At 42.6% G+C, this 15,461-nt stretch overlaps 1 protein-coding gene across 2 annotated transcripts in view; it reads right to left on the reverse strand.

Moving 5' to 3' along the window:
• The window catches only part of KCNH5 (potassium voltage-gated channel subfamily H member 5), a 176,372-nt gene that overhangs the window by 132,556 nt on the left and 28,355 nt on the right, over positions 1-15,461 (reverse strand). For both annotated transcript variants that reach the window (XM_074583717.1, XM_074583718.1), the window contains one exon: positions 1,828-1,943. In XM_074583717.1, coding sequence (XP_074439818.1) covers positions 1,828-1,943 — 116 coding nt within the window. The remainder of the gene's footprint in view (positions 1-1,827; positions 1,944-15,461) is intronic.

Consider the following 15,461-nt stretch of genomic DNA (forward strand, 5'->3'; position numbering starts at 1 on the left):
AGGAGCTGGAAACAGCCTCACTATAGTTGGAATAATAAGCTACTTAGGGCTCAAGCCGAATGCGATGAACATATGCTTGATAGTTCCCTATGTCTCTGGTGGTGTAGTGCTTAGGAGCTCCCATGATACTGTAAAAGCATAATTATTATTCTTAACATAATATCACGCTGAGTTTGACATGGTGAGTGGGTGGCAAGTGGCTGTGGAGACCACTGAACTATAATGATTATTTCTTTCATGCTGCATGAATTTTTAATTTTAAACCACTAAAGAATACACAATATCTTGTTAGTCAGCTGCACTCATCACAGACTCTCTGAATTATTCTTGTATACAACTAATCAAGATGGCTGATAACTCTTAAGCCTGACAAAGGTGGGCAGTACGTTCTGCAAGGGATAAGCTGCGATGATAATGCTCCTCCTCAGACACAGCAGAATGGAAAACGGGGCCTGTACAGCGGTGGTGTACCTCTACTCAGTCTGCATTCCTCACAGCACTTTGCCTACAAAGCACTTTGCAGCTCTAAATGACTTGTAAGAGAGACGATTGCACACCCTCCAAGCAACCTGTTCCCGAGTACAACCTTCTCCCACCTTTTCCTGAGTATAACCTTCTCCCTTACGTGAGCTTTTCCTGCTGCCTGATCTACATCTTCCTTACTGTGACTGCATGTCATTTCTTTTTCTCTAGCTATAGTGGTCTTGGTGAACAATTTCCTCCCTCATTCTATGCGACTGCTTTAGACTTATTTGAATATTGTTACCATATCTTCTCCAGTCTTCCCTTCTCTAGACTAAGCCAATAATGGATATAACTGGATTTACAGAACACTGAAATGTCATTAATTAGAAAAGCAAGATGTGAGAGTAACTCATCAGTCATACAAGCTATTGGTATGGGATAATTCAAGGGAAAACGTCACACTGCCAACAACTGAAAACTGTGGGTTTCCATTCTGACTTCAATTTAAGTAGAGTTTTTATTATCAAAGTCCACTAAAACCAGAAAGGAAACAAAACAAAAGAGCCACACATTTCAAGCTGATACCAGTTCTTAGCATTGAACCCAGGGCAAGCTCTCTGGCACAAGATGGCTAGGGCTGTCATTTTCTGTAGCCCATATATTTTGACCATATATTTTTGACCCACGTATTTTTTATTACCAATGGACATGAAGATGAAAGCAGTACCTCTGTTTCATCAGTTAACCTGAAGGCATTCACTTGTTGCACCATCTGCACTGTTAAGGAGATGTTTGCAACCTGCCAAAGAGTTCATTCCATCAGTTCTGAAGAAAAAAAAATGATGCGAAAAATACTGCAGGAATGACTTTGCAAGAAAGTCAAGATTAAGGTATATATGTAGTCAATGTGGCTGTACAACCCCAGGGACCCAGACAGGGATACTTCCAAAGAGGTTTCTCAAACAATCCCATTTCCCCAGGAGAGTAAGCAACCATCCACAGGGCTCAAGAACATCAAGTCTGGTTCCATGTCACTGTGAGACAGCACGGAGAGGAGCACACTGCGCACTCCAAGTTAAGCAACAACCAGCAAAGTGAGAATTGCATGCACAGAAATAGGGCCATGTAAGTAAAAGTGACCTGTGGAGACTGTTTTCAGAACTGAAAGAGCATGACCTGTCCCAGAAACGCGGGCTTGGCACATAGTGCTGCTTTAGGATGAGCAGAGGGGAGGCTGAAAAAAGTCAGAGTTGGGAAATGTTTTCCTCCAAGAATATTATTTATTAATGGGAATTAGGGTTTTCTTTCCCCCCATCTCTTCCTGCCTCACGAAGGGAGCAGGCAAGTGTCTGTCCCACTTACTTCAGCTAACCGGGAGTGTTTGTGCACCACCTCAGCCTTGTTCATGGGCGTCAGCTGCTGCAGGACGCTCCGGCTGTTCGTCAGGGCCCGCGTCAACCGAGCAAACTTTGTCCAACCTGCGGGAAAGAAGGAAATCGTGTCAGAAGTACTCAGACCTCATTCGTCGCTAGTAAATCTCCTTTGCGTTTACTGATACTAAGTCTCAGACTTGAACAGTTTCTCTAAATTGCTGCACAGAGCAGTTTCAGGCTCCAGGCTTAAAGACCTTGCAAAAGAGGAAAAATACCGCTGCTTCAAGGCAACCACGTGTAAATCTGAGTAAAATCACAATGCTCTGGCTTGTTCTTTCTTCTGCCTTTTGCAGACATTGTGTTAGAGGGATCACATTGTGCTTTCAGCCTTCTGGGGAGTTACTCTGCTGCTAAAATCTAATTCTAAACCACTGAAGTTAATGCAAAGGCTTCCCAAATCTGCAAATCCTGCTGAAGTAAATCCTCCCCAGCTACAGAAAGGCTCCTGCTGATTCAGAGCTGCTGGAGCAGCCCCAAAAGTCTGATCCTTAGGTCTTTACTGTTTCTTGCCCCAACTAGACTTCAGGGACAAAACTAAAACTTAAAAAAAAAATAAAATAAAAAAATCAGCAAAATTCAGAGCTGCATCAACAGCAATGCTTCAGACGAAAAAAAAAGAATCGTTAAGACTTTAAAGACAGATTAAGCACTAATTTTAAATGGCATTAAGAAATACATGTAGCTGTTAACCTAATGATAAACAGCTGCCGTAATGGTAGCTTGAGGCCTGCACACAAGGCCAGCCCCGGGGAATTTTTTCTGCAGCATTCAGAAAGGCGCGATCCCAGTTTGCTACTGACAGCAGCACTGACCCGGAACGTGTCATCAAGTCACTCCTGCTGGAAAAACACCCCTATGTGACAGCTGGCGTGGATGCGTCAACAGACAAGGTAGATCGGCGGTAGCAAAGAAAACGCCAGGGGTTTAAGCACTGTAGCACCTTGGTGGTAAGCAGGAAAATGGAAAATTCAGATATCTGCAGCAAGGAATTGCCACCTTGCCTCCTAATGAAGGAGATGCTACACATCCAGTTTAGCCAAGTACAACCTGATATTTTACTACACAGGTGGTAAAATATCAAAACAGTTATGGACAGGAAACGGGTTCAGGAGAACGTGTTACTTTTATTTAACTTGAATGCTGAGTAGGTGAAAATTGGGGGAAATGTCACATCTGAGAAACGAAACGCAACGTTTCTATGTTAGCTAGGTTTATTTTTAAATGCCTGTTGTCTGATAGGAGTCAGGGACTTGGAAATTTAAGGGAAGCCCTGGGGTAGATAAAATGAAGAGCAGAGAAGAGCAGAGACAATAAAACTTCAAGAAAAAAATAATTTACAGTTTGGCTTTGCAATTTACTGCATATATATCCCGTTCACACAAATGTAAAACCATTGTTCATCTTCTAGCATTCAAAACAGATCTAAGTATCATGATACACCACCAGCACAGTACAAACAATTTGTGTCTGGCTATTAATATATGACCTCAAAAATGCACTGCAAAAAAAGTAAAAAATAGAAGTATTTTATTAACTTTTCAAATCTAAACCTTAAATGTGACCTTTGGATATGCCTCATGTTCATCGAGCTTACAGGGATATTCAATTAGGAACATGCACTTTCTGTTTTAAACAAGGTCAAAAGAGACTATAGTGATCCGACTATGAACTATTAATTTCTAGAAAAAAGTCTTGTGGTTTTCTTTTTCCTAGTTGTCTATAAAACTGCGGCAAGGAGAAAGAACTCAGAATTGCTCTTTATCTTTCTCAGCTAGCGATTTCAAAGACCAAGTGAGCATGGTGAGAGTGTTGTGACAGCTCTGCTCGGCATTTCTTGTAATTGCTGGAGGCCACAGTACATCCAGACAGCTTTTGGCACACTGCAACCATGCTGCAAGACCCAGAGAAAAAGAGCAGCTCTCCTCCGGGAAGTGGTCACCCACCTCCAGACCCTGTGCAAGTACATACACACACATCACACACTCCCCTGGAAAGACACTTCCCTCTGGTCCATGGAGATGGATTTGGGCCAGTCCTCAAGCTTTACTTTGTCACCCTGCCCCACAAAGCTGGTAAGAGAGTGATGGAAAGGTGCTCAGCAAAGCCAAAACCACCACATCCAAACCTGGACTTAGTCCCCAACGCCCTCATTTGTCACACCTCAGCTTTGTCAGCTACTCCAACTCTGACAGCAACCTCCCGAAGTTCAACAAGGAGAAGTACAAAGTCCTGCACCTGGGGAGGAACAACCCCGTACACCAATTTATGACGGGAACCACCCAGATGGAAAGCTGCTTGGCAGAAAAGGACCTGGCTGTCCTGGTGGACCAGGCTGAACATGAGACAACAACATGCCCACGCTGCAAAGAAGGCAAACGGTACTGTTGGCTGTATTAGATAAAGTATTGCCAGCAGGTCAAGGAAGTTCCTTCCCCTCTACTCAGCACTGGTGAGGCCAGTTCTGGGCTCCCCAGTACAAGGGAGACATGGACATACTGAACAGGTTCTGACAAAGGGCCACAAAGATGATTAAGGGATTGGAGCATCTCTACTTCGAGGAAAGGCTGAGAGCTATGACTGTTCAGCCTGGAGATGAGAAGGCTTGTGGGAGTGGATCTTATTATGCATATAAATACCTGAAGGGAGGATTCAAAGAAGACAGAGCCAGGCTCTTTCCAGTGGTGCCCAGTGACAGGACCAGATGCAATGGGCACAAAATGAAACACATGAGGTTCTGTCTAAACATCAGAAAACACCTTTTTACTGTGATGGTGACCAAGCACTGGCACAGGTTGCCCAGAGAGCTTGTGGAGTCTTCTTCCTTGGAGATATTCAAAAGCCATATGGACGTGGTCCTGGGCAACTGGCCATAGGGGGCCCTGCTTGAGCAGGGAGTTTGGACAAGATGACCTTCAGAGGTCCCTTCCAACCCCAAACATTCTGTGATTCTGTGACCTTTCTGATGGCCAATGGTTAATGATTCAAGGATTACTTTATTTTCTGAGGTTTAGGGCATTGAACTGTACAGTGATTAGATGAGGATTTGGAGAAGAGTCAGGGGCTAGCAATGATAGGAGATGGCTTCATGTAGCAATCCTTTCCCATGGTACTTCACAGGCTGAGAGATCCCACTCAGAAAAACATGGGGTTTAAAAATTTGTCTCCTTTTATAAAAGCAAAACTGGTAAGAAATCCCTTGTCATCATCTTAGGTAAGAAAAACATCTCTTCTGCATTAACCACAAATATAGAAAGCCTGGGAAAGTTGGGAAAGATGTACCACAAGGAGCTGGAGGGGTACAACACATACCAAACAACAGCAATCCTTTTGCTGTTGTAAAAATAAAAAGAATGGAAGAACTACGACTTTTTGAGATACTCCTTTTCCACCTTGGTGAGATCATCAATGTCAGGTGAAAGAAAGAAGCCACACATTTTAGCATTCAGAGTTACCGCTCTGCTCATCTGGTCTGACCTCTTCTTTTCATGGGGCAAACCATTTCATCGTGTCCTTTCTCCACCGAGACCAAAGCTCTGTTTTGTGCTAGAGCAGACCTTTTGCAAAAACCCTTCCAGCCTCATTTAGAGACCTCACATTTTCACATTTCTTTCAGCCCTGTGAAGCCCGTGATTCTGGATGTTGGAAGTACAGAATACGCTAACATGACTTTTTTCTAATTCAGCACAAATTGCAGCATTATTCTGCCTGCTCCAATGTATCCATCTGCAATAGTGTGAAACCAACTTCTTTTGTTTCCTATTTACAACCCAAGAGAATTAAAAACATAGCAACAGCAAGATGCTGGGTTATGAGTGGGAAGGTGAAAATGTATACAGGCTGCCTTGTGTCTGAAATAATCTATACAGGGTACATTTCTCTGTTTCTTGACCTTGTTGTAGACTAGATAAGTTCAGAATTTTATTTAAAACTAATGTGTATTTTTAAATAGACCAGGAAAAATTTGCATAGCTGCCTACTGCTGTCAATGTTTCTTCAGAGGATTCTGTCCTTTCTTTTCCTCTATAGACACAAGGCTTGAAAAGAATGATAATTTTATCCCATATATTAATGACCGCCTGTCCTCATAGATATTTTCAGTGTGGAAGGAGTAAAGGAGCGGCACAAATAGCAGGTGCAAGAGGGAAAAAAAAAAACCTACTCATGAGAAAAAGCAACACTTCTGATGCTTTCTTCAGCTCAGCTGGATTGTGTCTGTCTTCCACAGCACCACTTGAAAAATAATACCCTGAACTTACACCACTGCACGCAAGTCCTTAGGAACAAAGGCACCATCATCAGATCATACACCAGATCAGGCCAGCAGCTGCTGCTCCTTACAAGTTAAACTGGGTATTTCAGAGGAAGATGTTAATGACCTCAAATGGAAAATTCTGGAATAACATATAATAATTGTTTCCCCTGATTCTCTTTAATTACTTTCTGATTCACGGATAAAACTAGAAGAATTTATACCCCTGATTAAAAAAACAAAACAAAACAAAAACAACCTCATGATCTGCATTCATTCTCATGATCCAAAACATTGAGTGCACCCTCAGTAAGTTTGCAGACGACACCAAGTTGGGCAGGAGTGTTGATCTGCTTGAGGGTAGGAAGGCTCTACAGAGGGTTATCAAACGTTAGAACAGGCTGCCCAGGGAAGTGATTGAGTCACCATCCCTGAAGGCATTTTAAAGATGTGTAGATGTGGTATTGAGGGACAGGGTTTAGTGGTGGGCTTGGCAGTGTTAGGTTAACGCTTGGACTTGATGATCTTAAAAGTATTTTCCAACCTAAACAATTCTATGATCAGAAGACAGAAACAGAAGCCTAGCAAAATATTTCCCCGATCCTATCCATTACTCAAACTAAAAGTTTTGCATTCACAAGAAATTGAAGATGCGGATTTAACAACTCCATCCAGTTACAAAAACAGGACACGAAGGCAGCAAGCTTGCTGATAGACATGAACTAAACTAGTCTCTGACTTGGCCCAGCCGTAATGTTGTCTTTCCAAGTATGCAGCTTCTTCTTCCTCCATGTGTTTTAGTCACAATTAAGTAATTTACATCCACAAAATATTCTCCACGTCCCTCGCACTAATTAGGACTGCCAATTTGACAGCCCTCAGACTATGGGGCTAATTGAGCTGGGGAAGACTTGGTGGAGTACTTCACACAACAGCTGAACGCAAGGTTTTTCTGAAGAAAGAAAGAAAAAGGAGCACTAAATTAATTTAAAATAAATAAATTAGTATTTCTGTCAAACTTTAGCTGCTACGACATGAGTTGAAGCTGTTAACATTGTGCCAGGATACTCAAGGGAGTGCAGGAGCACTGAAGGGAGGTAGGCAACTGTCAAGCAAAGCAGGCAGAGCACCTGAACACCACCTCAGAGGGGGAAAAACTTTCTAGATGGTTCTAAGATGCTCACTCAGCCACTCGCTAGATTCACACACCACTACAGAAATTATGTGGTGTCTAAGGGAGAAACAGTATTTCCAGCTTTCTTGTCAATGACCCCATATGTAGGGAGGATACCTTGTAGAGAGCTAATATAAGTTTAGCCCCTTAGAACTTAATCCTATCATCCCTCCATCATCAGAAAGTCTAAACTATCTTACGTGAAACCTCTCACTCGCTATAGCAGGTGCCTTTCCATCAGCTACTACTCCAACAAGAGCAGCATTATGCCCACACATCTTTCTTCCTGAGATCCTGAATCAATCATTGTGTTTTATCCTGGACAGCTGGGATGGGAACAGCTCTGCAGCAGCTGCTCCCCTAACAGCTCCGCTCCAACACCGTACTCACTGGCTACTCTGTGTTCAGGCACCTTCTGCAAAATGCACTCCTGCATTGCTATAGGGACCTCTCCCTGCCCTTCTGGTCGCCAGTCTCCTTCCCATTAATGTACCCTGCAGATCAGTTCAGTACACAAACACTCTCATCCATCTCCAACCCCCCTCCTCTTCTCTGCTGCCTTCTCTGAGTACGGAGAAATGTCATCCAGGTCGAAGATGCTGTTGCAATAGCGGAGCATAAAAAGGATGAGAGTAAAAGCTGTCCAAAGAAAGTGCAGCAAAGGAGGCTTCCCCGAGTGATGCCCGAAGTGATGGGACAGAATAACTGTTTCCTAATGGCTATCTGGAGACAAAATCTTTAAATCCCTCTGATTCCTCTCAAGGTCACAAAGCAAGCAGAGAATTGGTTAGACTCCACCCAAAACTACGAGCATCCTGAAGAAGCTCCCACATGCCCCGAGGAGCAACTCCTGGTGCCTGTCACACACGGACACTCCTGCCAAGGGGCTGGGTCACACCCGGGCTGTTCCCTCTGCTGGGGAAGAAGTCCCTGAGCAAGGACAGGCTAACGAGAAAAAAAAAAACTTGGGCTCTTTTGCTCTTCTAGTGCTTAAGCCACCTTCCCTGTACAAACCTCAGCACTCAACAGCCTACCCATCGCCTTCAAAGATAACAGCAAATATTTTCAAATGTAAGTATTTGCAAGTGAGAAAACCCTTCAAATTCTCCCCATCACTTAATTAGCATTTGAAAATTTGCAGTCTTCTTTATTGGATTTGTGTACCGGTCAGATTTCGCCACCTAGCTAGCAGCCACACCGCCAAAAAATAATTAAAACCTCTAATTCATGAACTATATTGTTTTAAAGCTAAATTCATACATCAGTCTTTACGAAGAGTTTAAAAATCACAAGGCGAGATGTTAATGTTCTTTATAGTGCACTTGCTCTGAAAAATCTAGACATGACTAGTTTGCCCTAATAAAACATTAGTGTAGCTCTGCTGGGTTGCAATTAACCTTTTTGTCAAGGTTTGTCTGGCCTTAAAAGGATCAGAAATACTGATGGCTTTTAAATCAGTGTAACAGGCAACTGTTCAATACCTTAGACTGCAGTGAAAACACTAGGGTTAAGAATGATATTCTGTGTAAAAAACAACTGCAGAGGGTAATTACAGCAATGCTCATGTTGATTCCTGCCTGCAGGAATATAAGGAGCACTTCCAGACCATGGAAAGGTTGTTCTCCTCTTGCTGTGAAGCACGAAACAGTAAATATACAGAATGCTTAAATAATATATACTTTGTGACTTACCCACAAACGCAAAGAGCAAGCACCGCTCAGAGTTAGGCAGTATGGAATTCAATTGACAACATGGATCATCCTTTTCCATTAACTGTTAGCATCTACAATTCTCAACTATTTCTAGACATTCAGACAGTAAAATCATTACAATGGCTGGCTGTTTGCTCTTTATTGCAGGTAAAATATGGCTGAAAGAGCTCATTGTCTCTTTGAAAAACTTAATCATCCTGGTTTTGCTTTATTAGAGAGAGGGGAATAAATGGGATTCCTGAAAAAATAGAATAATAGTCAAACAAAGCTCAATCACTCCCATGATGCGGCAAAACTATTTACCGACTGAAGAACCCCAGCGTCTACTCAAACGTAATTCAAAATACTAGGATAAATTTCCCAATTTGAAATTCTGTGTGTTCCACTGTCTGATAATGCACTGCACTTTTGGGATAATTTTTACATCTGACCTCTGTTCTTGCTCAGAGTTGTATTCCCAGTTACCATCCACCCACTGCAACTACTGGGGAGCTCAAAATGGATGAGGAATCAATGGGTAATCTTGGGCATATCACCTTACCTCTCTGAGCTTCAGTTTCTTCTCCTTAAAATGAAAATAATGCTAATGACCTACTTTGCAAGCCATTTTGAGATCTACTGATGAAAAGTGCTTAGATTTATACACCATTGGACTACATTTGGTATACAATGTATTTTTAAATCTAATTCTGACATAGCCATAAATTTACAGTGCAAAACTTCTTAAATTTCATGTTTCTGCAACTCAAGCTAAATTTTATACACACACACAGGGCCACCAAGGATAAGTATAGAAAAACAACTGCAAATTTTGGGAAGAAAACAAAAACAAACAAAAAGACTAAGTAGTGTAAATGTCAGTCAACTGGCTTTCAAGACTTTGCCAGATAGTGAAATGGTGCCATTCAATGGTGAAGGAAAAAGGACTACAGCAGCCAAAGGCTAAGGGTCAAAAGAAAGGCAACTGCTAGAAATGAAAAGGCAGTATACAATAAAGCACAGAGGGATGGGAAGAAAGGGAGCAAGTAAGTATGTGAATGAGAAATTATGGCTTATGAGAATGGACATGGAAAGTTAAAGACATATGGGAAAAATCCTTCTCTGGCCAGATTTTTTAAAGTAACAATGCAGGTTTAAAAGAACTCCCGAAGTAGGACCAAAAGACTTTCTGCACCCATATGCAGAAAGGGCAAACAGGTTTCTCAGCTTAATCTCAGTGCCAGGCAAAATGAGAGAAAAGCTGATCTGAGTTTCAACATGTTTAATAAAAAAGAAAAGGAACAGAACATAATGAATGGCTGTCAATACAGAATGATGTAAAATGCTCCACAACGTTAATTTCATTATTTGATAAGAGTATAAATTTGGTTCAGGAACACAGCCAAACGCCTTGACAGAACAAGCTGCAAGCCAAATGCAACAGCCGGCCGGAGCCACAGGATACATGTGATGTACACTGGAGGGGCAGGAGCCAGGGCAGCTCCCTGTACCAGTGCACTCTTGCTGGGGCTGGACTGGGCAGCAACGTGGACCATCGCCCTGATGACAGCCCCAGCAGCTGCCCCTGGTTTGCTCCCGCCTGCAGCCAAGGACCCTCCTCCCAACAGCTCCCAAATCAGCACAGCCAGTGCTCATCCCATACCGCCACCTCATCCTGGTTCTGCATTTGAATCACCTGAGAGCCACACGTTGGCCAAATCCTCTTGTACAGTAATCTTCACTGAACTGACACAGTGTGACACTCTCAACAGAATATTGAGACTACGCAGTTCAGTAAATTTGAGGTTAAATGGATGAAGAACTTGCTGCCTGGCATATATCCAACAAGGAGTAGTGGAAAATAGCAAAAAATTATTACTGAGAGCCTTCTGGACCCCAGTGGACAGGTCCCCTTCTATTCAGTGCTTTTCTCTATGGTTTGAAAGGCATTATAAAATGACCGATAAAATGCCCAGATGACAGGAAGATTAGAGGAATGCCAAACAGTCGTGAAGGCAGTCGCGCAGGATGATGTGCTTGATAACTGGGCATGTGCCACTAAAATGCATTTTAAATGGAAATCAGATATCTAGGCAAAAGCAATGCAAATTGTACCTCCAGCACAGGAAGGGGAAACGTCCCTAGCAAAGAACGGTTCCGAAAGGGATCCACAGGTCTTAGTAGATGAGCAATTCAGCATGTGTTTTGCTTTGGCAAAAGGTCACCTACTCCTGGGATATACAACAGTAAGAGTTAGGCTTGGAGAGGCTGAGCGATGGGCAATATTGAGGAGTTAGCGGTGAACCCATCTGGCTACAGTAACGGCTGCAGAAACTTATTCGGGACCTGGGAGGCTGAAATCCATGCCACCACGGCTTCATCCCTACTGCTGCCAATGAGCTGCATTAAAGTGCAGCTAAAATGTCTGTATATCTGCCATCATCAGACCTCCAAATTCAGGCTAGACAGAGGTTTAAGGAGCTCAATTCATTTACTTTATCAAAAGAAGGTGGCGTGATGACTTGATATATAAGTGCCTTAATGGGACATTTTTAGTACAGTGGAAAAAACGCATAAGAAGGTGCCACTGCAAGAAGCTGAAGCTAGGTTAATTTAAATATGATGCTTTTTTAAAGCCAAAAGTGCAATCAAAAAGCAAGAAAAATATGAAGGAATGTGGTGTATCCTCAGTCTCTTCAGACTTCTAAATTAATACCGGATGTTTGTCTGGAGGGGATGGTTTAGTTCCACACAAGTTCACGGGTTCAGCAGAGGAGTAACTCAGTGAAATGTAATGGCCTGTGATATACAGATTAGACTCTTAAACTCTCTAACTCTACTATATTTATACTTATTATTTTATACATGGCTTATGAGCGTTCAGTTTTCTACATAGAAAGTGTATCCATCTACAAACAGTTACTGCTTTAAAGATCAACTTCCAGTTTAATTTAATCTCTCACAGGGTTAGATTTGATTTCAATGGGATTTCTTTTTCATTGTGCATTAAACTTCCAGAAATTTACAGACAGCTAACGTGCATTGTGGGTTGCTGATAGAGCGCACAAAGGCCTCAAAAGGCAATATCAGATTTAGAAAAGCATTTGATTTCTGTGAAGGAAACTAAACAGCCCTGGATATGGAAATTCCCTCTTCTTCATCGTGGTGGGTCTCTGACAGCAGCAAAGCAAGAAGCAGGGCGGGGAGGGGAGGAATGACACCAGAAATAGGGCCTCAGAGCGTCACCCCTAGGAGCGAGGAAACAACTACTTGATTGTTCAGCTTTTGCGGTGTCTGCTAAAGTGCCACCAGCATGTCACTGGAGACAATAACAGGGAAGCTTATCCTGCAGCAACAGGAACAAAGCGACCTCAGAAGGACTTCCTGGTTACTAGCAAGCTGTGCCCATCCAAAATGGATGGTTTCAAATACCAAGAGACTGTATCTTAGCATCATTCCTCTGAGTTGTCTACTCTTGGCACTGGAAGCCCACCTGGCATCCTGACAAATGACCACTTCTCTTGTCATCCCCCTCAAAGTCCTCTCTCAAGGCCCAAGTGTCCCTGCACGCTGCACTCTAAACCCAGGGGAGAATGGAGAGATGGAGGCGATCTCCTCGGTGCCTGAAGGCACTGGGGGGTGAAACTCTGCAGATCAGAGCGATAGCAAGCAGCACCAGAACAAGTGGGTCTCTATAGCAGCAAGACCCTTCTTATTACAGCCATGGAAAAGTGCAATAAAAACATGGTAAGGATATCCAAATTGCGACCTCTTAAATTACTGTTATGGATTACTGTCAAGGTGATGTATTCAACAGGGTACACTGTGCTTCAGCTAAAGGTAGAAACCTCATTTTCATGTTCTAATCCCTCCACCCACTTCTTCTATTATCACCAGGATTGATACCCCCTCAAGCAAAAAAGTTCCCGTGTGCAACTAGTTATATATGCTTAATAACTTGCACTTATTAAAGATAAAAAAGGATCAGAATTATAGGCTTAGCAAGGATTAGCAAGCATAAGTGCGTATTTCTGCAACTACTACACTTTTTATAGCCCTGTCACACTCCGAGATAGAGTTGTATCATTATATAGAGTTATATAACCGTAAAGAGTTATATCACTGGAAGCATTACGGCATTGTCCCAGACAGTCTTGATTATCAAAGTCTGGCTCTAGCAAGTGAAAAAACCCCAACTTCAGGATACCGCTGTGCCATCTCCTGATCCCATCTGTTAACAGCACATGGTCCTGAGTTGTAGGGGCCTCATTAACACATCTTTGCATCCTAATTCAGCATCCCATCAGTATTCCAGTAGTCACCAGACCTTCCCAATCACCTCCGGCAGGTGACAAGCCTGATATTTCACTCAAAAGAGACTCAAGATAGCCAGTGAGAATCCTAGCCAAAAAACCTTCCAATTTTACCTAGAGGCCACATTTTTTTTCACTGATGAAAACAAAGGGAATAAAGCCATTACGTAACTAGGTGAAACTCCACTATTAGCCAAAAACCACTGGTCTTTTTTCTATCCTTAAAATTTCACTTCAATATAATCTACACCACTCCTGGCATCAAATGGTGTTAATATTTTAAGTGGCCCTTTTAATAGTTAGGGTCCAGAAAAATGGCTTCATTTTTTTCCTGACAAATAAATATAAGATTATTACCACTGTGTGTCTTTAGAGAGAGTGAAAGTCTTCAGATGTTTTTAAAAGACCATTGGGTAAAGACAGAATAAAAGCACAGCAAGCTGATAAAAGCATCCAACTGTGACCCTACAATGGTACAAACATTAAAAAAACCCATTCTTTGGATTTTATTCTCTGGAAGAAAATACATAATACGATCTTTCATATGCTTGTAAGGGCCTTCCACCTCTGCTGTGTAAGGCATTCAGCCAGGGCACCTGGGGATCTGACCCTCCACCACCACAGGTAGGACCTATTGCTTGGTACTGAATCCAGATGAGACAAACGTTCGTATTACCAAAGAGGAGCAGAGAAGAAAAGAAAGAGAGACCAGGCAAACACAGCACAGCTACGGAAAAATAAGGATTGGAAATATGGCACTGGAAAATAAGGCACTGTCCCAGTGACGACCAAGTGTGTCCATCATCTCCTGCAACACTTCCTGCTCCATCACTAATTCTCGTGCCTCTTCTTCCACACTGCCACCATCCACAGCTCATCCAGCCACCAAATTAGGAACTGGGGCACTAGAAACTATAAATCAAGTCAAGAGAGGGTGTTCTCCTATCCACCAGACCTGCACAATTGCCGGTGGCATCTTCACACAGGAGTGACCATGTCAAGTAGGTGGCTGATGTTTCCTTCCATTACCATCTTCACTGCTTCTACTTAAGATGCTGGAGGTTTTTATACTTTTGCATGGTTAGACACTTTTCAAGTAATTTTCCATTTACAAGGATACAACCGTACTTTTTGCTCACTGTTACACTGCTATACATCATAGGTCTCCTGCACATCGCTCAGTGATAATAAATACCAGCATGGGTAACAAGAAAACAAGTCAGTCAAATCTTTGGTGTCGAACTGCCTGTACCCTCTCAGAAAACAAGGGGTTTGATCTTTGCCACTATATTTTATTACAGGAAGGTAGCTTTAACAATTCTATGATTCTATGATTAAATATCCCTTTTTTCCAGTCTTGCTTTCAGTCCAGTAAGTTTCAACAGCTTTCTGGACTGCAACAAATTCACAGTCTCCTGGGTGACCTGGGAAAATTTTTCATTACTTTTACTCCCTTCTGCAAGCAAAGCCCCCTCCTCCTCCTCCTCCTCTTCCTTTCTGACAACATTAGCACACAGCAAACAGTGAGCACACAGGTACGCAGAGAGATACACCATCTGTCGCAGTGCCCCAGACCTCTCTAACTCCCCTCGTTCGCACGGGGCTAGTCCCCGTGATGTCAACTATATTTTTTGTGCTCACCCTGTAAACAAGAATGGGTTTGAGCCTATATTGGACAAAAAAAAATAATCCCACCTCTCCCTTACTGCAAAGCAAGACAACTATTTTCTTTTATTTGTATGTCCTGTTTTCACAAATATGACAAGCTCTTTGACACTTCTGAGCAGTTCTGCATCCTCATGGCCGAGGCACCATTAGCAGTCCCTTGAAACTGCAGCTGCCCCTGAAAGGTCTGCACAAGATGCCACGCATGCCGCAGCCACAGCAAGCAGATCTGGCAAACGCAACTGTTCATTTCCAGGAGCAGGATACACAGACACCCTGCAGTGTAGATACACCCCTTATTAGGATTTAAATACCAAATCCTTGTGCCTCGTAGGACTGTGATATACTGAAGCTTCACAACAAAGCAACATACCTTCGAACAGTCCAGAATATATCGGTACGGAGAGATTATTGCATAATGGCATCAATATTTTATTTCTGATGAATTTTTTATCTCAAATTTACTGCTCC

Source organism: Larus michahellis, chromosome 4 (genome assembly GCF_964199755.1).
Source record: "Larus michahellis chromosome 4, bLarMic1.1, whole genome shotgun sequence".
Lineage (NCBI taxonomy): Eukaryota > Metazoa > Chordata > Aves > Charadriiformes > Laridae > Larus > Larus michahellis.